The sequence below is a fragment of the Salmo salar genome, chromosome 14 (assembly GCF_965601325.2).
Source record: "Salmo salar chromosome 14, fSalSal1, whole genome shotgun sequence".
Classification (NCBI taxonomy): Eukaryota; Metazoa; Chordata; class Actinopteri; order Salmoniformes; family Salmonidae; genus Salmo; species Salmo salar.
This window is the reverse complement of record NC_138304.1, coordinates 106,311,098-106,335,097: the sequence shown is the minus strand read 5'-3', so window position 1 is coordinate 106,335,097 and position 24,000 is coordinate 106,311,098. Positions and strand designations below refer to the sequence as shown.

Genomic DNA, 24,000 nt, shown 5'->3' with positions numbered 1-24,000 from the left:
CCCCATGTTGGAGAGCCAATTCCTCCTGATGAGGTTTGTTTAATTTATTCCAATTCTCCCAGAAGTGGTTTGATTCTATGGATTCCTCAATTCCATCCAGCTGATTTCTAATGTGCTGTTCCTTTATTCTTAGGATGTGTTTGTATTGCTTCAGTGTTTCCCAAATTGAAGGCCTATATTTTTGTTGTCTGGCTCTCTGTGTTTTTGATTAGATATTTTTCTCAATGACTTTCTTAGATTTTTGCAATCATTATCAAACCATTTTTCATTATCTGTTATTTCTGGTTTGCTCTTATGCTTCTTTAGATTAGCCAAGGAGGCTAATTTGTCAAATATAAAGTTTATGTTCCAAACGGCAAAATGTACACCTTCATTGCTGAAGGAGAATGTTAAGGCTAAAAGTTGTCCAGGAGAGATTGCTCCGGTGTTCCTGAGTGGAGAGGTCGGGCTGCGGTTTAAAGCGACATCCTTGAGAGTCTTGGCAAGGATGGGGTCCTGTCTCCTTGTACAGGTGAACATGGTCATAGAGACAGTCCAGATGGAGGGTGGGATGGTGGGCCAGGTAAACATTGGGTTATACAGACAGTCCAGATCGAGGGTGGGATGGTGGGCCAGGTGTACATTGGGTCATAGAGACAGTCCAGATCGAGGGTGGGATGGTGGGCCAGGTGTACATTGGGTCATAGGGACAGTCCAGATCGAGGGTGGGATGGTGGGCCAGGTGTACATTGGGTCATAGAGACAGTCCAGATCGAGGATGGGATGGTGGGCCAGGTGTACATTGGGTCGCAGGGCACAGTCCCGGGAGAGATTCTTTGGATTGTGACAGGGTGGAAGTCCTTCCTCTGTATAAGGGTTGACACCACGGTTCTTGAGTTGGGGAAGATTGCGGAGGCCTTCTCAATCGCTCCCCGTAGTGAAGTCCACCACCCTCTCCTGCTGAGCACGCAGGTCGTTGCTTCCGGTGTGTATGATTATGTGGCTTGGGGACCCGAGATGGGCCTTATCAAGCAGCTCCATGGCACTCTGCATTGTTGGGAACCACACCTTTCTCCTTTTATGTCAAAGGGAAACGTTTATTCTCCTGAACAAACTTCCCATTTGAGTCCATCAACAGGACGATGTCAGCCAGTGTTTCTTCTGGACTGGAGGGGGCAGAGGGGGGGCTGGTGGGGGTAGAGGGGGGGCTGGTCTGTTATGGACTGGAGGGGGTAGAGGGGGGTGCTGGTCTGTTATGGACTGGAGGGGGTAGAGGGGGGGCTGGAGGGGGTAGAGGGGGGGGCTGGTCTGTTATGGACTGGAGGGGGTAGGGGGGGGGCTGGTCTGTTCTGGACTGGAGGGGGTAGAGGGGGGCTGGTCTGTTATGGACTGGAGGGGGTAGATGGGGGGGCTGGTCTGTTATGGACTGGAGCTGGTCTGTTATGGACTGGAGGGGGTAGAGGGGGGGCTGGTCTGTTATGGACTGGAGGGGGTAGAGGGGGTGCTGGTCTGTTATGGACTGGAGGGGGTAGAGGGGGGGCTGGTCTGTTATGGACTGGAGGGGGTAGAGGGGGTGCTGGTCTGTTATGGACTGGAGGGGGTAGGGGGGGGGCTGGTCTGTTATGGACTGGAGGGGGTAGAGGGGGGGCTGGTCTGTTATGGACTGGAGGGGGTAGGGGGGGGCTGGTCTGTTATGGACTGGAGGGGGGTAGAGGGGGGGGCTGGTCTGTTATGGACTGGAGGGGGTAGAGGGGGGTGCTGGTCTGTTCTGGACTGGAGGGGGTAGAGGGGGGGGCTGGTCTGTTATGGACTGGAGGGGGTAGAGGGGGTGCTGGTCTGTTATGGACTGGAGGGGGTAGAGGGGGGGCTGGTCTGTTATGGACTGGAGGGGGTAGAGGGGGGGCTGGTCTGTTATGGACTGGAGGGGGTAGAGGGGGTGGCTGGTCTGTTATGGACTGGAGGGGGTAGATGGGGGCTGGTCTGTTATGGACTGGAGGGGGTAGAGGGGGGGGCTGGTCTGTTATGGACTGGAGGGGGTAGATGGGGGCTGGTCTGTTATGGACTGGAGGGGGTAGAGGGGGGGGCTGGTCTGTTATGGACTGGAGGGGGTAGAGGGGGGCTGGTCTGTTATGGACTGGAGGGGGTAGAGGGGGGGGCTGGTCTGTTATGGACTGGAGGGGGTAGAGGGGGGCTGGTCTGTGGGCTAGGGAGGGGCTCTCTCTCTCTCTCTCTCTCTCTCTGTCTCTCCCTCTCTGTCTCTCCCTCTCTGTTTATCTCTCTTTCCCTCTCTCTCTCTCTCTCTCTCTCTCTGTCTCTCCCTCTTCCTCTCTCTCTCTGTTTATCTCTTTCCCTATCTTTCTGTCTCACTCGCTCTCTCTGTCTCTCCCTCTTCCTCTATGTTTATCTCTCTTTCCCTATCTCTCTGTCTCTCTCTGTCTCTCTCTCTCTGTCTCTCTCTCTCTCTCTCTCTCTCTCTCTCTCTCTCTCTCTCTCTCTCTCTCTCTCTGTCTCTCTCTCTCTCTCTCTCTCTCTCTCTCTCTCTCTCTCTCTCTCTCTCTCTCTCCCTGTCTCTCTCTCTCTCTCTTTCTCTCTTTCTCTCTTCCTCTCTCTGTCTCTCTCTCTCTGTCTCTCTCTCTCCCCATCTCTCTCGCTCTCTCTCTGTCTCTCTCTCAATTTCAATTAAATGAAATTTAAGGGCTTTATTGGCATGTGAAACGTATGTTAACATTGCCAAAGCAAGTGATGTAGATAATAAATAAAAGTGAAATTAACAATAAAAATTAACAGTAAACATTACACTCACAGAAGTTCCAAAAAGAAAAAAAAAAGACATTTCAAAATGTCTTTCTCTCTCTGTCTATCTCAGTCTTCCTTCTGTATCTCCTGCCCTCTCATCATGTATTAAAGCCAAATCAATTACATTCACAGTCAGAGACCCTCACAGGAGGGCTGGAGATGGGTTGGTGTATCACACACGTAGGCGTTACACACATATGCTCACATGCATACGAAGGCACACACCCACCCACCCACTCATACACACACAGAAACAAACACACACACTTTCCCTCTCTCGCTCCATCACTCTCTCTCTCCCTCTCTCGCTCTATCTCTCTCTCTCCCTCTCTCGCTCTTTCTTTCCCTCTCTCTCTCTCTCTCTCCCTCTATCTCTCTCTCTCCCTCTCTCGCTCTTTCTTTCCCTCTCTCTCCCTCTTTCTCCTCTCTCTCTCCCTCTTTCTCTCTCTCCCTCCCTCTTTCTCTCTCTCTCTCCCTCTTTCTCTCTCTCTCTCCCTCTCTCTCTCTCTCTCTCCCTCTTTCTCTCTCTCTCCCTCTTTCTCTCTCTCTCTCCCTCTTTCTCTCTCCTCAGTTATTCCACCCCATCTATCTTCTAACACGTCCATTCAAGGACCCCTGTCACGGGTGTCACCTCTCCTGCCTGCCTGTAATTTTACCAGCCTTCTTCAATAATTGACAGAGAGAGTGTGAGAATGTGGGTGAAGGGCGAGACGAAGAAGAGAGTACCCATTACTTTATCTCTATCTCCCCTGACTTTGGTCGTGTCCCAAATGGAAACCTATTCCCTATATGACACAATACTTTTGCGGCCTTTCTTTCCAATTTCGTTCTCTTTTCTCCTTGTAGTTTGTATTAATACCTCTGAAGACCTCGAGTCCAGTAATGGGAGGTGGTTAATGCGGGTTAATTTGAATTATTCATAAGAGTTCATCCCAACCTACGCACAGAGGCCTCCAGCAATGATGACACTACCGTTCAGGAGACTAGACACAGGAAATTTGTGTTATGAAAGCTTCTAGGAAGAGGGGTATGTTAGTGCTTTAAGTTGATCTTAGGTCCATTTTCTAAGTTGAACAGGAAGTAGTTGGACCAATGGGGTGTTAGTATGGGTGGTGCTAGCAAATTATGGACCAACGAGGTGTTAGTATGGGTGAGACTAGCGAATCAGAGTTAGGGTCTGTAGTGTGTTACCTTCACAGCGAGGGAAGGGGCGGTCCCAGTTGCGTGTGGTCCCGTGTTCGCAGGTCAGGATGGAATGTCCCATTAGCTGGTAGCCGGGGAGGCACTCGAAGGCAATGGACTGGCCCACGTTGTAGCCTGCCCCAACCACCACTCCGTAACGGAACGGCTCTGGGTCCAGACACTCATTAAGCTCATAGGCTGGGGAGGGAGGGAAGTAAATAAATACATTAATTAATAAAAAACAAAGGAAGGAAGGAAGGAAGGAAGGAAGGAAGGAAGGAAGGAAGGGAAGGAAGGAAGGAAGGAAGGAAGGAAGGAGGAAGGAAGGAAGGAAGGAGGAGGAAGGAAGGAAGGAAGGAAGGAAGGAAGGAAGGAAGGAAGGAAGGAAGGGAAGGAAGGAAGGAAGGAAGGAAGGAAGGAAGGAAGGAAGGAAGGAAGGAAGGGGGGGTGAGACAGAGAGACAGAGCAGTCAAACAGGAGAATGAAAGCTGCCTAACAATCTGTTCATGCAGTCATTTTTATTACTATAGTCTGTTCGCAGTGTTTTTTATACTTCATGTTTTACTCTGTGATTGTGAATCCAATTGATACAGAACTAGGAAATAGCTGAGAAATATGCATTCTGTTAGGAGAGAGACACAGAAGAATGTTGTTCATGAGTCATAGATTTTGCATTGAGGAATACAACTAAGTAGATGTTGTTTCTATTGACAACCTGCATGTTCAATCTCAGTATGAGGGAGGTGTGGACAGAGGAAGGGAGAACGGTATGAGAGAGATGTGGACAGAGGAAGGGAGAACGGAATGAGAGAGATGTGGACAGAGGAAGGGAGAACGGTATGAGAGAGATGTGGACAGAGGAAGGGAGAACGGTATGCGAGAGATGTGGACAGAGGAAGGGAGAACGGTATGAGAGAGATGTGGACAGAGGAAGGGAGAACGGAATGAGAGAGATGTGGACAGAGGAAGGGAGAACGGTATGAGAGAGATGTGGACAGAGGAAGGGAGAACGGAATGAGAGAGATGTGGACAGAGGAAGGGAGAACGGTATGAGAGAGGTGTGGACAGAGGAAGGGAGAACGGTATGAGAGAGATGTGGACAGAGGAAGGGAGAACGGAATGAGAGAGATGTGGACAGAGGAAGGGAGAACGGTATGCGAGAGATGTGGACAGAGGAAGGGAGAACGGAATGAGAGAGATGTGGACAGAGGAAGGGAGAACGGTATGAGAGAGATGTGGACAGAGGAAGGGAGAACGGCATGAGAGAGATGTGGACAGAGGAAGGGAGAACGGAATGAGAGAGATGTGGACAGAGGAAGGGAGAACGGTATGCGAGAGATGTGGACAGAGGAAGGGAGAACGGAATGAGAAAGATGTGGACAGAGGAAGGGAGAACGGTATGAGAGAGATGTGGACAGAGGAAGGGAGAACGGTATGAGAGAGATGTGGACAGAGGAAGGGAGAATGTTGTTTACAGTATGTGTTCTCAATTAGTCACATTCTGCATTGAAGCACAGGCGTTCTATGTTAGATGCCATCTCAATTGCAACACTTAGTTGTTAAAAATAAAAATTACATGTTTTCCCACAGCTGTTAACGTTATGAAACATATTCATATTTATATCAATGTGTGGGTATGCTGGGGAATGAAGTGGTTAAGCTAGAAGTCCACAAGCTAGAAGTCCTCCATTGGCGGACAGTGTTGTAGACACGGAATGGCCTCCTCCATTGGCGGACAGTGTTGTAGACACGGAATGGCCTCCTCCATTAGAGAACAGTGTTGTAGACACGGAATGGCCTCCTCTATTAGAGAACAGTGTGGTAGACACGGAATGGCCTCCTCCATTAGAGGACAGTGTGGTAGACACGGAATGGCCTCCTCTATTAGAGGACAGTGTTGTAGACACGGAATGGCCTCCTCTATTAGAGGACAGTGTTGTAGACACGGAATGGCCTCCTCCATTAGAGAACAGTGTGGTAGACACGGAATGGCCTCCTCTATTAGAGGACAGTGTGGAAGACACGGAATGGCCTCCTCCATTAGAGAACAGTGTTGCAGACACGGAATGGCCTCCTCCATTAGAGGACAGTGTGGAAGACACGGAATGGCCTCCTCCATTAGAGAACAGTGTGGTAGACACGGAATGGCCTCCTCCATTAGAGGACAGTGTGGAAGACACGGAATGGCCTCCTCCATTAGAGAACAGTGTGGTAGACACGGAATGGCCTCCTCCATTAGAGGACAGTGTGGAAGACACGGAATGGCCTCCTCCATTAGAGAACAGTGTGGTAGACACGGAATGGCCTCCTCCATTAGAGGACAGTGTGGAAGACACGGAATGGCCTCCTCCATTAGAGAACAGTGTGGTAGACACGGAATGGCCTCCTCCATTAGAGGACAGTGTTGTAGACACGGAATGGCCTCCTCCATTAGAGAACAGTGTTGTAGACACGGAATGGCCTCCTCCATTAGAGAACAGTGTTGTAGACACGGAATGGCCTCCTCCATTAGAGGACAGTGTGGTAGACACGGAATGGCCTCCTCCATTAGAGGACAGTGTTGTAGACACGGAATGGCCTCCTCCATTAGAGAACAGTGTGGTAGACACGGAATGGCCTCCTCCATTAGAGGACAGTGTGGTAGACACGAAATGGCCTCCTTCATTTGTGGACAGTATTTAACTAGGCAAGTCAGTCAAGAACAAATTCTTATTTACAATGACTGCCTGCCCCGGCCAACACTGGGCCAATTGCGCGCCGCTTTGTGGGACTCCCAATCACGGCCGGATGTAATACAGCCTCGATTCAAACCAGGGTCTGTTGTGACGCCTCTTGCAATGAGATGCAGCGCCTTAAACCGCTGAATCACTCGGGAGCCAAGTCTTAGTCACAAGAGTAATTATCTACCCAGTCACATATAGTGTAGTCATAAGAGAAATTGAGTAAATAAATTGTTTGTCATCCCTGTGGCTCAGTTGGTAGAACATGGTGTTTGCAATGCCAGCATGGTGTGTGCAACGCCAGGGTTGCGGGTTCAATTCCCACGGGGGGCCAGTATAACAAAAAAAAAATGCATGAAATGTACGTATTCACTACTGTAAGTCGCTCTGCATAAGAGCGTCTGCTAAATGACTAAAATGTAAATGTAAAAAATGTCATCCCTTTTCCTTTCACTCTGTGTCAACAAATGTTTACATATAGACTACTGGTAATGTTACCATGTTTACATTCAGTAGGTTACTGGTAATGTTACCAGGGCCACATTCAGTAGGTTACTGGTAATGTTACCATGGTAACATTCAGTAGGTTACTGGTAATGTTACCAGGGCCACATTCAGTAGGTTACTGGTAATGTTACCATGGTAACATTCAGTAGGTTACTGGTAATGTTACCAGGGCCACGTTCAGTAGGTTACTGGTAATGTTACCATGGTAACATTCAGTAGGTTACTGGTAATGTTACCAGGCAGGGCCACGTTCAGTAGGTTACTGGTAATGTTACCAGGCAGGGCCACGTTCAGTAGGTTACTGGTAATGTTACCAGGGCCACGTTCAGTAGGTTACTGGTATTGTTACCAGGCAGGGCCACGTTCAGTAGGTTACTGGTAATGTTACCAGGCCACATTCAGTAGGTTACTGGTAATGTTACCAGGGCCACGTTCAGTAGGTTACTGGTAATGTTACCAGGGCCACGTTCAGTAGGTTACTGGTAATGTTACCAGGCAGGGCCACGTTCAGTAGGTTACTGGTAATGTTACCAGGCAGGGCCATGTTCAGTAGGTTACTGGTAATGTTACCAGGGCTACGTTCAGTAGGTTACTGGTAATGTTACCAGGGCCACGTTCAGTAGGTTACTGGTAATGTTACCAGGGCCACGTTCAGTAGATTACTGGTAATGTTACCAGGGCTACGGTCAGTAGACTACTGGTTGAAAAGCTTTCTCGAACGTTGCAGATTGACGTTATTCCTTATTCAACATGTCAGAGAGGCAGACCTCTTGACTTTTTCCACATTTTGTTACGTTACAGCCTTATTCTAAAATTGATTAAATACTTTTTTCCCCCCATGATCAATCTACACACAATACCTCATAATGACAAAGCGAAAAACATATTTTAGGAAAATGTTGCTAATTTATTAAAAATAAAAACAGAAATATCACATTTACATAAGTACTCAGACCCTTTACTCAGTACTTTGTTGAAGCAACTTTGGCAGCGATTACAGCCGCGAGTCTTCTTGGGTATGTAAGAATATGTTGAAGATAAATACACAACGCAGAGTTTGAGAGTTTGAGAGGATGAGAGGACTAAAAACTAGAGTACTAATGGTCAATAGGGAATTGTAAATAGGAGTTGGGTTTCAGTTCAACATCTGTTTAGAATCTGTGGAATGTCACTCCTGAATTCAGAGCTACATGTGCAATGTTCTTTACATTGAGTCTGGAGCAGGATACTTGTTATTTGGCCATTGGCCAAGTTGTACTGCAAGGACTTCTGATTGGTCAACCCCAGGCTAGGGTGGGGGGTTATACATGGCATCCTGTTCCTTTGTTCGGTGGAGAAAAGCTGAGGACAGGGGAGACTGAACATCTACCTCCCAGCATAACATCTTGATTTGTCGTTCTCAAATAAACCTTTTTTTCTCACCTGATTTGCTTTGGAGTTTGTGTTGTTGAAGAATAACATAGTTTTCTAAAAGATATGACACTACAAGGTCGAAACAGGTGTATTTGGGGAGCTTCTCCCATTCTTCTCTGCAGATCCTCTCAAGCTCTGTCAGGTTCGATGGGGAGTGTCGCTGCACAGCTATTTCCATGACTCTCCAGAGATGTACAATCGGGTTCAAGTCCAGGCTCTGGCTGGGCCACTCAAGGACATTCAGAGACTTGTCCCGAAGCCACTCCTGCGTTGTCATGGCTGTGTGCTTAGGGTCATTGTCCTGTTGGAAGGTGAACGTTTGCCCCAGTCTGATGCAAACATTTCTAAAAGCCTGTTTTTGCTTTGTCATTATGGGGTATTGTGATGTCATTATGGGGTATTGTGTGTAAATTATTGAGGATTTGTATTTATTTAATCCATTTTTTTATTTTTTTTTATTTCTCCTTTAATTAACCAGGTAGGGAAGTTGAGAATAAGTTCTCATTTACAACTGCGACCTGGCCAAGATAAGGCAAAGCAGTTCGACACATACAACAACACAGAGTTACACATGGAATAAACAAACATACAGTCAATAATACAGTAGAAAAATAAGTCTATATACAATGTGAGCAAATGAGGTGAGATAAGGGAGGTAAAGGCAATAAACAGGCCATGGTGGCGAAGTAAATACAATATAGCAATTAAAACACTGGAATGGTAGATTTGACAGTAGATGCGTGTACAAAGTAGAAATACTGGGGTGCAAAGGTGCAAAATAAATAAATAAATAAATAAATAAATACAGTAGGGGAAGCGGTAGTTGTTTGGGCTAAATTATAGATGGGCTATGTACAGGTGCAGTGATCTGTGAGCTGCTCTGATAGCTGGTGCTTAAAGTTAGTGAGGGAGATAAGTGTTTCCAGTTTCAGAGATTTTTGCAGTTCGTTCCAGTCATTGGCAGCAGAGAACTGGAAGGAGAGACGACCAAAGGAGGAGTTGGCTTTGGAGGTGACCAGTGAAATATACCTGCTGGAGCGCGTGCTACGGGTGGGTGCTGCTATGGTGATCAGCGAGCTGAGATAAGGCGGGGCTTTACCTAGCAGGGTCTTGTAGATGACCTGGAGCCAGTGGGTTTGGCGACGAGTATGACGCGAGGGCCAGCCAACGAGAGCGTACAGGTCGCAGTGGTGGGTAGTATATGGTGCTTTGGTGACAAAACGGATGGCACTGTGATAGACTGCATCCAATTTATTGAGTAGGGTGTTGGAGGCTATTTTGTAAATGACATCGCCAAAGTCGAGGATCGGTAGGATGGTCAGTTTTACGAGGGTATGTTTAGCAGCATGAGTGAAGGATGCTTTGTTTTGCGAAATAGGAAGCCAATTCGAGATTTAACTTTGGATTGGAGATGTTTTATGTGAGTCTGGAAGGAGAGTTTACAGTCTAACCAGACACCTAGAATAAAATAATAGAATAGAATATTTGAGAATAAGGCTGTAACGTAACAAAATGTGGAAAAAATTGAAGGCGTCTGAATACTTTCCGGAAAGCACTGTAGCTAAGCTAATGAGGTAACATGATTGAACAAGGTATAGCCTAAATGTTTAAACAGTCTGGTCCACAAGTAGACTTATTTTAGAACAGCCCCCATATATGCTTTTCTAAATGTAAAATTCACTCTGCCAATGCATGATAAAAATACTGAAATGTAGTGCCAGTATTACGGGTCATGACTACTTTGGCAACAGAACCTGGATTTGAAATGCAGTGGGAGGATTGAGCGAGACTATGTTTCTATAGACTAAAACAAAGCTAGACTGTTGTTTAACTATTAAACTCAATGCTGCAAATCTGTTTTCTGGGATTGTGAGGTGGAGACAGGAGAGGGAGGTTTCTGCTTCTATTTCGTAAAGCAGCTTCTATTTCTTAACGAGGCAAAGAAAGGTTTGCTAACTAGAAGGCTGGTGGTGAAGCAAGAGAGTCACCTGCACAATGTGTTGAGAGTCACCTGCACAATGTGTTGAGAGTCACCTGCACAATGTGTTGAGAGTCACCTGCACAATGTGTTGAGAGTCACCTGCACAATGTGTTGAGAGTCACCTGCACAATGTGTTGAGAGTCACCTGCACAATGTGTTGAGAGTCACCTGCACAATGTGTTGAGAGTCACCTGCACAATGTGTTGAGAGTCACCTGCACAATGTGTTGAGAGTCACCCGCACAATGTGTTTGGCTATAAACGAAGACGGAATGTAGCCTGTCTTCCCATATGCTTGCTCCCCTGCAGCTCACCAGCTGATGTAGGCTGTGTTTGACTATAAACGGAGACGGACACATCCTACCCACTGCTGAACAGAACTGCGCTGGGCATCTGTGCTGTGCTTATCACTGAAAAGCTCTCAATCTCTCCAAAAAATCTCTTGTTCAGTCAACATAATAGTCAGATTTTAGTCACAGAGATCATTTTTTTCTTGTCTCGTTTTTGTCAACTGAAATTAAAAATTAATTTTCGTTTAGTTATAGTTTTTTTTTTCTGGGTATATTTAGCCTCGTCAAATTGCTAATGAAAAATAATAGATGTTTGACGAATATTTGAGTCACTATTCTTGTTGAAAAAATGAACACTGGTCCATTTGTGGACAGTGCGGTAGACAGCAATGGCCGCCTGCTGTGGGCAATTTGCTCCTCTATGGTCGGTTTCTCTGCAACCCCTGGCCCACATTCAGTAACACATCGCTGTGAGGCTGTAAATGATGTATCTGAAAACTGACTACTCTACCCTGATATCTGGCTTTTTAACTTTTTTTATCCAACTCTTTTTTTCTGGTGATTCAAAATGGCAGATTTCTAAACGCTTCAACGATAGTGAACCTGAGAGGATAGTTGTGGTTCCTCTGTGGGATGAGGCTATTGAGGAGACGGGGACGCTCTCATCGACCTCACAGAGGAGACGGGGACACTCTCATCGACCTCATAGAGGAGAGGAGGACGCTCTCATCGACCTCACAGAGGAGAGGAAGACACTCTCATCAACCTCACAGAGGAGAGGAGGATACTCTCATCGACTTCACAGAGGAGGACACTCTCATCGACCTCACAGAGGAGACGGGGACGCTCTCATCGACTTCACAGAGGAGAGGAGGACACTCTCATCGACTTCACAGAGGAGAGGAGGACACTCTCATTGACCTCACAGAGGAGGACGCTCTCATCGACCTCACAGAGGAGAGGAGGACACTCTCATCGACCTCACAGAGGAGACGGGGACACTCTCATCGACCTCACAGAGGAGACGGGGACACTCTCATCGACCTCACAGAGGAGACGGGGACACTCTCATCGACCTCACAGAGGAGACGGGGACACTCTCATCGACCTCACAGAGGAGAGGAGGACACTCTCATCGACCTCACAGAGGAGAGGAGGATGCTCTCATCGACTTCACAGAGGAGAGGAGGACACTCTCATCGACTTCACAGAGGAGAGGAAGACACTCTCATCAACCTCACAGAGGAGGACGCTCTCATCGACTTCACAGAGGAGAGGAGGACACTCTCATCGACCTCACAGAGGAGAGGAGGACACTCTCATCGACCTCACAGAGGAGAGGAGGACGCTCTCATCGACCTCACAGAGGAGAGGAAGACACTCTCATCAACCTCACAGAGGAGAGGAGGACACTCTCATCGACCTCACAGAGGAGAGGAGGACACTCTCATCGACCTCACAGAGGAGAGGAAGACACTCTCATCGACCTCACAGAGGAGAGGAGGACACTCTCATCGACCTCACAGAGGAGAGGAGGACACTCTCATCGACCTCACAGAGGAGGACGCTCTCATCGACCTCACAGAGGAGAGGAGGACACTCTCATCGACCTCACAGAGGAGAGGAGGACACTCTCATCGACCTCTCAACCTCACGGAGGAGAGGTCTCTCTCTCACTTTCTTTTGGGAGAAAGAAAAATATAAAAACATTCTTCAGCAAGCTGTAGTTTGATGCAGTCATCAGAGCTATGAGCAAATTATTCCCAGCTCATTTCTCGTTAGAAACAAGAGGAAGAGAGAGAGAGAAAGAGAGAGAGAGAGAGAGAGAGAGAGAGAGAGAGAGACAGAGAGCGAGAGACAGAGAGCGAGAGAGAGAGAGAGACAGAGAGAGAGAGAGAAAGACAAAGAGAGAGAAAGACAAAGAGAGAGAAAGACAGAGAGAGATACACAGAGAGAGAGATACACAGAGAGAGAGAGATACACACAGAGAGAGAGAGAGAGAGGTAGAGTAGAGTAGTCACTGAGCCTTGAAGGCCCAGGATATAAAGATGACTAAAGAAATGGATTTCTCTGGATCAGAGCATCCTTTGTGAGAGATAAGTCATGCAAGCGTTGCAAAAGGGGGCATTTCCAAATATAATGCTTGGTTTATATGCTAATGTAACATAATTATGGAAATGCCAGATAGTAGATTTCAATTTGCCGCTCGTTCACTGAATCACAATATAAAGTTGAGCACCTTTGTGCTGTGACTTTGTAGATAAAGGTTGGGTTTTTCCCTTCCTGTTTTTCTGGAGTTGGGAGGTGGAAACAGGAAGGAGAGGTTACTGTTCTCTGGGGTTGGGAGGTGGAGACAGGAAGGAGAGGTTACTGTTCTCTGGAGTTGGGAGGTGGAGACAGGAAGGAGAGGTTACTGTTCTCTGGAGTTGGGAGATGGAGACAGGAAGGAGAGGTTACTGTTCTCTGGAGTTGGGAGATGAGGACAGGAAGGAGAGGTTACTGTTCTCTGGGGTTGGGAGGTGGAGACAGGAAGGAGAGGTTACTGTTCTCTGGAGTTGGGAGATGGAGACAGGAAGGAGAGGTTACTGTTCTCTGGGGTTGGGAGGTGGAGACAGCAGGAAGTGGAGGTTACTGTTCTCTGGGGTTGGGAGGTGGAAACAGGAAGGAGAGGTTACTGTTATCTGGGGTTGGGAGGTGGAGACAGGAAGGAGAGGTTACTGTTATCTGGGGTTGGGAGGTGGAAACAGGAAGGAGAGGTTACTGTTCTCTGGAGTTGGGAGGTGGAGACAGGAAGGAGAGGTTACTGTTCTCTGGAGTTGGGAGATGGAGACAGGAAGGAGAGGTTACTGTTCTCTGGGGTTGGGAGGTGGAGACAGCAGGAAGTGGAGGTTACTGTTCTCTGGGGTTGGGAGGTGGAAACAGGAAGGAGAGGTTACTGTTATCTGGGGTTGGGAGGTGAAAACAGGAAGGAGAGGTTACTGTTATCTGGGGTTGGGAGGTGGAGACAGGAAGGAGAGGTTACTGTTATCTGGGGTTGGGAGGTGGAAACAGGAAGGAGAGGTTACTGTTCTCTGGGGTTGGGAGGTGGAGACAGGAAGGAGAGGTTACTGTTCTCTGGGGTTGGGAGGTGGAAACAGGAAGGAGAGGTTACTGTTCTCTGGGGTTGGGAGATGGAGACAGGAAGGGGAGATTACTGTTCTCTGGGGTTGGGAGGTGGAGACAGCAGGAAGTGGAGGTTACTGTTCTCTGGGGTTGGGAGGTGGAAACAGGAAGGAGAGGTTACTGTTCTCTGGGGTTGGGAGGTGGAAACAGGAAGGAGAGGTTACTGTTATCTGGGGTTGGGAGGTGGAAACAGGAAGGAGAGGTTACTGTTATCTGGGGTTGGGAGGTGGAAACAGGAAGGAGAGGTTACTGTTCTCTGGGGTTGGGAGGTGGAAACAGGAAGGAGAGATTACTGTTATCTGGGGTTGGGAGGTGGAAACAGGAAGTGGAGGTTACTGTTCTCTGGGGTTGGGAGGTGGAGACAGGAAGGAGAGGTTACTGTTCTCTGGGGTTGGGAGGTGGAGACAGGAAGGAGAGGTTACTGTTCTCTGGGGTTGGGAGGTGGAGACAGGAAGTGGAGGTTACTGTTCTCTGTGGTTGGGAGGTGGAGACAGGAAGGAGAGGTTACTGTTCTCTTGGGTTGGGAGGTGGAGACAGGAAGGAGAGGTTACTGTTCTCTGGGTTTGGGAGGTGGAGACAGGAAGGAGAGGTTACTGTTCTCTGGGGTTGGGAGGTGGAAACAGGAAGGAGAGGTTACTGTTCTCTGGGGTTGGGAGGTGAAAACAGGAAGGAGAGGTTACTGTTCTCTGGGGTTGGGAGGTGGAGACAGGAAGGAGAGGTTACTGTTCTCTGTGGTTGGGAGGTGGAGACAGGAAGGAGAGGTTACTGTTCTCTGGGTTTGGGAGGTGGAGACAGGAAGGAGAGGTTACTGTTCTCTGGGGTTGGGAGGTGGAGACAGGAAGGAGAGGTTACTGTTCTCTGGGTTTGGGAGGTGGAGACAGGAAGGAGAGGTTACTGTTCTCTGGGGTTGGGAGGTGGAAACAGGAAGGAGAGGTTACTGTTCTCTGGGGTTGGGAGGTGAAAACAGGAAGGAGAGGTTACTGTTCTCTGGGGTTGGGAGGTGGAGACAGGAAGGAGAGGTTACTGTTCTCTGTGGTTGGGAGGTGGAGACAGGAAGGAGAGGTTACTGTTCTCTTGGGTTGGGAGGTGGAGACAGGAAGGAGAGGTTACTGTTCTCTGGGGTTGGGAGGTGGAAACAGGAAGGAGAGGTTACTGTTCTCTGGGGTTGGGAGGTGGAAACAGGAAGGAGAGGTTACTGTTCTCTGGGGTTGGGAGGTGGAAACAGGAAGGAGAGGTTACTGTTCTCTGGGGTTGGGAGGTGGAGACAGGAAGGAGAGGTTACTGTTCTCTGGGGTTGGGAGGTGGAGACAGGAAGGAGAGGTTACTGTTCTCTGTGGTTGGGAGGTGGAGACAGGAAGGAGAGGTTACTGTTCTCTGGGGTTGGGAGGTGGAGACAGGAAGTGGAGGTTACTGTTCTCTGTGGTTGGGAGGTGGAGACAGGAAGGAGAGGTTACTGTTCTCTTGGGTTGGGAGGTGAAAACAGGAAGGAGAGGTTACTGTTCTCTTGGGTTGGGAGGTGGAGACAGGAAGGAGAGGTTACTGTTCTCTGGGTTTGGGAGGTGGAGACAGGAAGGAGAGGTTACTGTTCTCTGGGGTTGGGAGGTGGAAACAGGAAGGAGAGGTTACTGTTCTCTGGGGTTGGGAGGTGGAAACAGGAAGGAGAGGTTACTGTTCTCTGGGGTTGGGAGGTGGAGACAGGAAGGAGAGGTTACTGTTCTCTGGGGTTGGGAGGTGGAGACAGGAAGGAGAGGTTACTGTTCTCTGGGGTTGGGAGGTGGAGACAGGAAGGAGAGGTTACTGTTTTCTGTGGTTGGGAGGTGGAGACAGGAAGGAGAGGTTTTTTGTATGAATACAAACAACCTTTACGACGCTGACAGAGGGAGGGAGAACTCCTAACATAGTATAAATACAGGTTTATACCCAGGGCACTTTTACAGAGTCTTGCGGCTTATTAGCTTGATATAACTTGGTACATGAGAGCACTATGAGTAATCCCAGTAAATTATAGGTTTACATCCAAGATCAGTCAACACTGAAATGCTACCGATGTAACGTAAGTTTAATCAAAAGACAAATCCTAAACTTAGCATTTTGCATTTATACTCTAATAACTTTGACATCAATGTGAAGGAGTAAAAATATGAATAAATAAAAAATATATCCAGGGATATAACTGAATGAGTCAGACAGTGAGACAACGTGACCAAAAGTATGTGGACACCTGCTGATCGAACATCGAAACTCCAAAATCATGGGCATTAATATGGAGTTGGTCCCTCCTTTGCTGCTATAACAGCCTCCACTCTTCTGGGAAGGCTTTCCTATAGATGTTGGAACATTGCTGAGGGGACTTTCTTCCATTCAGCCACAAGGGCATTAGTGAGGTCGGACACTGATGTTGGGCGATTAGGTCTGGCTCGCAGTCGGTGTTCCAATTCACCCCAAAGGTGTTCGATGGGGTTGAGGTCAGGGCTCTGTGCAGTCCAGTCAAGTTCTTCCACACCGATCTCGACAAACCATTTCTGTATGGACCTCGCTTTGTACACAGGGGGCATTGTCTTGCTGAAACAAGAAATGGCATTCCCTGAATTGTTGTCACAAATTCGGAAGCACAGAATTGAATGTCATTGTATGCTGTACGAGTAATATTTAGTTTCACTGGAACTAAGGAGCCTGAACCATGAAAAACAGCCACAGACCAGTATTCCTCCTTACAGTTGGCACTATGCAGTCGCGCAGGTAGCGTTCTCCTGGCATCCAGATGGTGTAGCGTGATTCATCACTCCAGAGAACACGTTTCCACTACTCCAGTGTCCAATGCTGGAGAGCTTTACACCACTCCAACCAACGCTTGGCATTGCGCATGGTGATCTTAGGCTTGTGTGCTGCTGCTCGGCCATGGAAACCTATTCCATGAAGCTCCTGACGAACAGTTCTTGTGTTGACTTACGTTGCTTTCAGAGGCAGTTTGGAATTCGATAGTGAGTGTTGCAACCAAGGACAGACAATTTTTACACGCTAGGCACTTCAGCACTGAGCGGTCCCGTTCTGTGAGCTTGTGTGGCCTACCACATCACCTTTGTTGCTTCTAGACATTTCCACTTTACAGTAAAAGCACTTACTGTTGACCACAGCAGCTCTAGCAGGGCAGACATTTCACGAACTGACTTGTTGGAAAGGTGGCATCCTATGACGGTGCCACGTTGAAAGTCACTGAGTTCTTCAGTAAGGCCATTCTACTGCCAATGTTTGTCTATGGAGATTGCAAGGCGGTGTGCTGGAGTTTATACACTTGTCAGCGACGGGTGAGGCTGAAATAGCCAAATCCACAAATTTGAAGTGGTGTCCACATACTTTTGTATCTATAGTGTACTTTGTATTCTCAAAGAGATAGTTCACTTGAAAACTGAAGTTTATCAGACGTTTTCAGGCAAATTTTTATTTATTTTACCTTTATTTAACTAGGCAAGTCAGTTAAGAACAAATTCTTATTTTCAATGACGGCCTACGAACAGTGGGTTAACTGCCTTGTTCAGGGGCAGAACGACAGATTTTTACCTTGTCAGCTCGGGGATTCAAACTTGCAACCTTTCAGTTACTAGCCCAACGCTCTAACCACTAGGCTACCCTGCCTAATGATTTAGCGATACGTCATCTGTCATGATTAGGGTTGCAAAGGGTCGGAAACTTTCCGGTAAATGTCCGTAATTTTTCCTGGAAATGTTCAATGGGAAGTAAAGCCCTGGAATTTGGGGAATTTTGCGTAAATTCAAGAATTAACCTTTTTTTGTGGGATACAGAAGGCAATTCTAGGTATTGTGGCATATTTTGGTTAAACTATCCCCAATTCAATGGAATTGCAACCCTCTGCATGCGCAGTGCATTCTTCCATCACATGTACAGCTGATTCTCAAGATCTTCCACACTAATGAGATGCTATTGAGCCCACACTACTACACTGTCTGAGCCAAGGACTACATGCTTTCTGGTAAGTTTTGATTACAATACTGGGTGGGGTGAATATATTTTATACGACGTACATGATGTTTTGTTAATTAACTAGTAAATAGTAGCCTACAGCAAAGTGTGTTTAAATAATTTCTAACTTGTTAACAATTTTTGCTAGTTAGTTTTAGCTTGCTTGAGCCTGCTAATTGAGGAGTGTTAATTCACCTGTTTCCATAAATGTTTCATTTAAAAACATGTATCTTACAAAGGAGTTGTTTAATCTAACTACTTAACTATTTATCTGTACATGGAATTGTATTTGTTGTTTTAAAAAAAAAAAAAAAATGGAATCTTTACAGGAAAATGCCGCGGGCACTATCTGATTTCTGGAAACATTTCACTGCAGCTAATGTAGAAGGAAAAGCTGTGTACATTTGCAAATGTTGTGCCAAATCATATGTGAAGAATGCAACAAAGATGCAGAATCATTTGGCCAAGTGCATAAAGTTCCCTCAGCGCTCACAACAAGCAACCTCTGACTAAAGTCCCTCTACTTCTATTGGAGGTGAAAATGATGAATCAGACACCTTATCGATAGCAACAGCTCCTGGTCCTCCTGGAATCAGAAGTTTATTTTGTCTCAATGGAGGAACGTAGTCAGAGAAATGCTGGTGATTGTCTTGCTCGAGCTGTGTATGTAACTGGTTCACCTCTGATGTTCACAGGCAATGTGTACTAGAAGAGATTTCTGAATATTCTTCTCCCAGCAGACACCCCACCAACCAGACATGCTTTATCTACTTATTTGCTGGATGCAGAGTTCAACAGAGTTCAAGTGACAGTCAAGCAAATCATAGAGAAAGCAGACTGTATTGCAATCATCTCTGATGGCCGGTCGAATGTTTGTGGGCAAGGAATAATTAACTACATCATCTCCACACCTCAACCAGTATTCTACAAGAGCACAGACACAAGGGACAATAGACACACCGGTCTCTACATTACAGATGAGCTGAAGGCAGTCATCAATGACTTTGGACCACAGAAGGTATTTGCACTGGTGTCAGACAATGGTGTGAACGTGAAGGCTGCTTGGTCTAAAGTGGAGGAGTCCTACCCTCACATCACACCCATTGGCTGTGCTGCTTATGCATTGAATCTGCTCCTCAAGGACATCATGGCACTGAAAACAATAGATACACTCTACAAGAGAGCCAATGGAAATGGTTAGGTATGTGAAGGGTCATCAAGTTATAGCAGCAATCTACCTCACCAAGCAAAGTGAGAAGAATAAGAGCACCACATTGAAGCTGCCCAGCAACACCCGTTGGGGTGGTGTTGTCATCATGTTTGACAGTCTCCTGGAGGGGAAGGAGTCTCTCCAAGAAATGGCTGTATTACAGTCTGCTGATATGGACAGCCCCATCAAGAGGATCCTCCTGAATGATGTATTTTGGGAGAGAGTGGTAAGCAGCTTGAAGCTCCTGAAACCTATAGCAGTAGCCATTGCACGGATTGAGGGAGACAATGCCATCCTGTCTGATGTTCAGACTCTGCTTGCAGATGTAAGAGAAGAAATCCGTACTGCCCTGCCCACTTCACTGTTGCTCCAAGCAGAGGAAACTGCAGTTCTGAAATACATCAAAAAGCGTGAAGACTTCTGCCTGAAGCCCACACACGCCGCAGCGTAAATGTTGAACCCCAAGTATAATGGCAAGAGCACCCTGTCTGGTGCGGAGATCAACAAGGCCTATGGTGTCATCACTACCGTGTCTCGCCACCTTGGCCTGGATGAGGACAAGGTTTTTCGCAGTCTGGTAAAGTGCTCTTCCAAGCAAGGGCTTTGGGATGCAGATGCAATATGGCAGTTGTGCCAACATATCTCATCAGCCACCTGGTGGAAGTGACTTTGTGGATCTGAGGCTCTTTCCCCTGTTGTCTCCATCATCCTCCAAATCCCACCAACATCAGCCGCCTCAGAGCGCAACTGGTCCTTGTTTGGGAACACACACACACCAAAGCACACAACAGGCTGACCAATACAAGGGTTGAAAAATTGGTGGCCATCCAGGCAAATTTGAAGCTTTTTGAGCCTGACAACGAGCCGTCCTCAACCAGGTTGGAAAGTGACAGTGAAGATGAGGCCTCAGAGTATGATGTTCAAGAGGACGTTTTTGGGAGACGCGATGGATCATTGGGGATCATTCAATATTCCCTTTCTTTTGTTGTTCAGTGAAATCATTCCATGTGAAGAGTCAACTCATTTAATTAAAGTTCAACTCGTAGCTAAATATATTTTTTATTTCTATTGGAAGGATTTAATCATTTGCAATTATGTCTACTTATGATAAGGTAAAATGTTTATGTTTCTGTCTCCATATGATATGGTAAATATATCCAATGTAAAAAAACATCTACATTTAAATGGCATTAATATTAATTTGCATACATTTCCGTTAATTGCCATATATTTCCGTTAATTCCCATATATTTCCATTAATTCCCATATATTTCCACAAATTCCCATGGAAAGTTTCCACCTCTGAACATTCCCCAAAATGTGCAACCCTAGTCTTGATCCAGCTAGGATAGATGCCTGAATCCTAAACAAATGGGAAATATACTGTGAAATTCAGAACATTAGATGAAACGTGGAGATCAAAAACTTGGTTCATGCATCCAAAAGTTAGTGTAACCTACTGAGTTTCTTACCCTGGTACTCAAACCTGAAGCCATGTCCTGAGTCTCTTACCCTGGTACTCAAACCTGAAGCCATGTCCTGAGTCTCTTACCCTGGTATTCAAACCTGAAGCCATGTCCTGAGTCTCTTACCCTGGTACTCAAACCTGAAGCCATGTTCTGAGTCTCTTACCCTGGTATTCAAACCTGAAGCCATGTCCTGAGTCTCTTACCCTGGTACTCTAACCTGAAGCCTGGCTTGTTCTGGGAGTGGTCACTATGGAAATACACTGTGGTCTCATGAGAGGTGGTGAGCAGGGAGGGCGGGACATCCTGTCCACTGAATCGACCAATCACAGTGCTGGTGTCCAGTGGGCCGTTCCTTATCTCCAGAAAGTCATGGTTAGCCTCGGTGGAGAAGTTGAGGAACTGGACATGGGCTCCTGGGGGTGATGGAATAGAAAGTTAGAGACAGTACCAGGAAATACAATCCACAGAGAGACAAACAACACCTTGTAACACCTCACTGGACAAAAATTGGTTGACTCAACGTTGTTTCCATGTCATTTCAACAAAAACATATCAATGTTATAATGTTGAATCAATGTGGAAAACTGATTGGATTTGAAAAAAAAAGTCAGCAACATTGGGAAAATGTTGTCTTGTTTTTAACCCAATGTTAACCTACGTAAATTCAATGACACGAAGCGTTTATTTGTTTGATTTCACGTTGAATTCATGTTAACTCAACCAAATGTAAATGACGCTGAACTGCCATCTGTGGGACAGGTGTTCTATCCACGTTGCTCCTGGGGTGGAGATCATACATGTAGATCAGGAATTACATGTAATCTGTTACATGTAAGGGATTACAAAAATACGGTAACTGTAATCCGTTACGTTACCAGCTAAAATATTCTAATCAGATTACAGATCCTATTGAAGAACTTGATGATTACTTCAAGGATTTACTTTTAAATTCAGAAAGGATTTTTTTGCAACAACAACAAAAAAAATATAAATATTTGACACTGTTTTCTCAATGACATTAAAATCAGCATTGAAAAAAGGTGCAATTTTAAGTTTATTCCACCTGAGTGAATCTGACCACAAAATCAGAGACCACCATGATGACACATCAAACGATGACCACCAATCAGAGACCACTCTGACGACACACCGAGTGTGTTTGATGGATTCCCGGGAAAAGAGCAGGATAAGGCTTTTGTAGGCTACAGTCCACAAACTATGTCTTCCGATAGTGCGACTGCTGTCGGCTTTTCAAAGATGATCCGGTTTGAATAAACGCAGTAGTCTACAGCGATACGGATATCACTTATTATTGATATCTACATAGGAACATTGATGTGAATCACACTGCTCTCGTTTAGCCATTTACACTTTTCAGATCGTGGTTTGAAGGTGGATACGGCCGTTCAGACATCTAAATGTGTATTTGAACCCAATAATGGTTGAAATCAAGAAGTTTAAGAGGCCAATCAGTCGTTGTTTTTGAAACCGGTGGACAGCCGGTGAACAGTGCGCTCTCGCAACAGCTAAATAGTGCAGATCCCAACCTATGGAATAAAAAAAGGGGCTGTTTTTTGCTTCAATCTAATTCATGATGATAAAACCCAAAAAAAATCCATAGGCCTAATGGACACATGATCAAACTTACACACTTTTGATAGAATTAAAGGAAGCAATCTGTAGATGCTACATCCAATTTTGTATTTTTACATTATATATATATATACTGCTCAAAAAAATAAAGGGAACACTTAAACAACACATCCTAGATCTGAATGAAAGAAATAATGTTATTAAATACTTTTTTCTTTACATAGTTGAATGTGCTGACAACAAAATCACACAAAAATAATCAATGGAAATCCAATTTATCAACCCATGGAGGTCTGGATTTGGAGTCACACTCAAAATTTATGTGGAAAACCACACTACAGGCTGATCAAACTTTGATGTAATGTCCCTAAAACAAGTCAAAATGAGGCTCAGTAGTGTGTGTGGCCTCCACGTGCCTGTATGACCTCCCTACAACGCCTGGGCATGCTCCTGATGAGGTGGCGGATGGTCTCCTGAGGGATCTCCTCCCAGACCTGGACTAAAGCATCCGCCAACTCCTGGACAGTCTGTGGTGCAACGTGTCGTTGGTGGATGGAGTGAGACATGATGTCCCAGATGTGCTCAATTGGATTCAGGTCTGGGGAACGGGCGGGCCAGTCCATAGCATCAATGCCTTCCTCTTGCAGGAACTGCTGCCACACTCCAGCCACATGAGGTCTAGCATTGTCTTGCATTAGGAGGAACCCAGGGCCAACCGCACCAGCAGATGGTCTCACAAGGGGTCTGAGGATCTCATCTTGGTACCTAATGGCAATCAGGCTACCTCTGGCGAGCACATGGAGGGCTGTGTGGCCCCCCAAAGAAATGCCACCCCACACCATGACTGACCCACCGCCAAACCGGTCATGCTGGAGGATGTTGCAGGCAGCAGAACGTTCTCCACGGCATCTCCAGACTCTGTCACGTCTGTCACGTGCTCAGTGTGAACCTGCTTTCATCTGTGAAGAGCACAGGGCGCCAGTGGCGAATTTGCCAATCTTGGTGTTCTCTGGCAAATGCCAAACGTCCTGCACGGTGTTGGGCTGTAAGCACAACCCCCACCTGTGGACGTCGGGCCCTCATACCACCCTCATGGAGTCTGTTTCTGACCGTTTGAGCAGACACATGCACATTTGTGGCCTGCTGGAGGTCATTTTGCAGGGCTCTGGCAGTGCTTCTCCTGCTCCTCCTTGCACAAAGGCGGAGGTAGCGGTCCTGCTGCTGGGTTGTTGCCCTCCTACGGCCTCCTCTATGTCTCCTGATGTACTGGCCTGTCTCCTGGTAGCGCCTCCATGCTCTGGACACTACGCTGACAGACACAGCAAACCTTCTTGCCACAGCTCGCATTGATGTGCCATCCTGGATGAGCTGCACTACCTGAGCCACTTGTGTGGGTTATAAACTCCGTCTCATGCTACCACTAGAGTGAAAGCACCGCCAGCATTCAAAAGTGACCGAAACATCAGCCAGGAAGCATAGGAACTGAGAAGTGGTCTGTGGTCCCCACCTGCAGAACCACTCCTTTATTGGGGGTGTCTTGCTAATTGCCTATCATTTCCACCTGTTGTCTATTCCATTTGCACAACAGCATGTGAAATTTATTATCAATCCGTGTTGCTTCCTAAGTGGACAGTTTGATTTCACAGAAGTGTGATTGACTTGGAGTTACATTGTGTTGTTTAAGTGTTCCCTTTATTTTTTTGAGCAGTGTATATACAGTA

General features: G+C 46.7%; 1 protein-coding gene across 1 annotated transcript in view; it reads right to left on the bottom strand.

Moving 5' to 3' along the window:
• The window catches only part of csmd2 (CUB and Sushi multiple domains 2), an 854,766-nt gene that overhangs the window by 231,216 nt on the left and 599,550 nt on the right, over window positions 1-24,000 (bottom strand). The window contains 2 exon segments of the mRNA XM_082961372.1: window positions 3,967-4,155; window positions 20,890-21,099. Of these exon segments, the coding sequence (XP_082817498.1) occupies window positions 3,967-4,155; window positions 20,890-21,099 (399 nt within the window).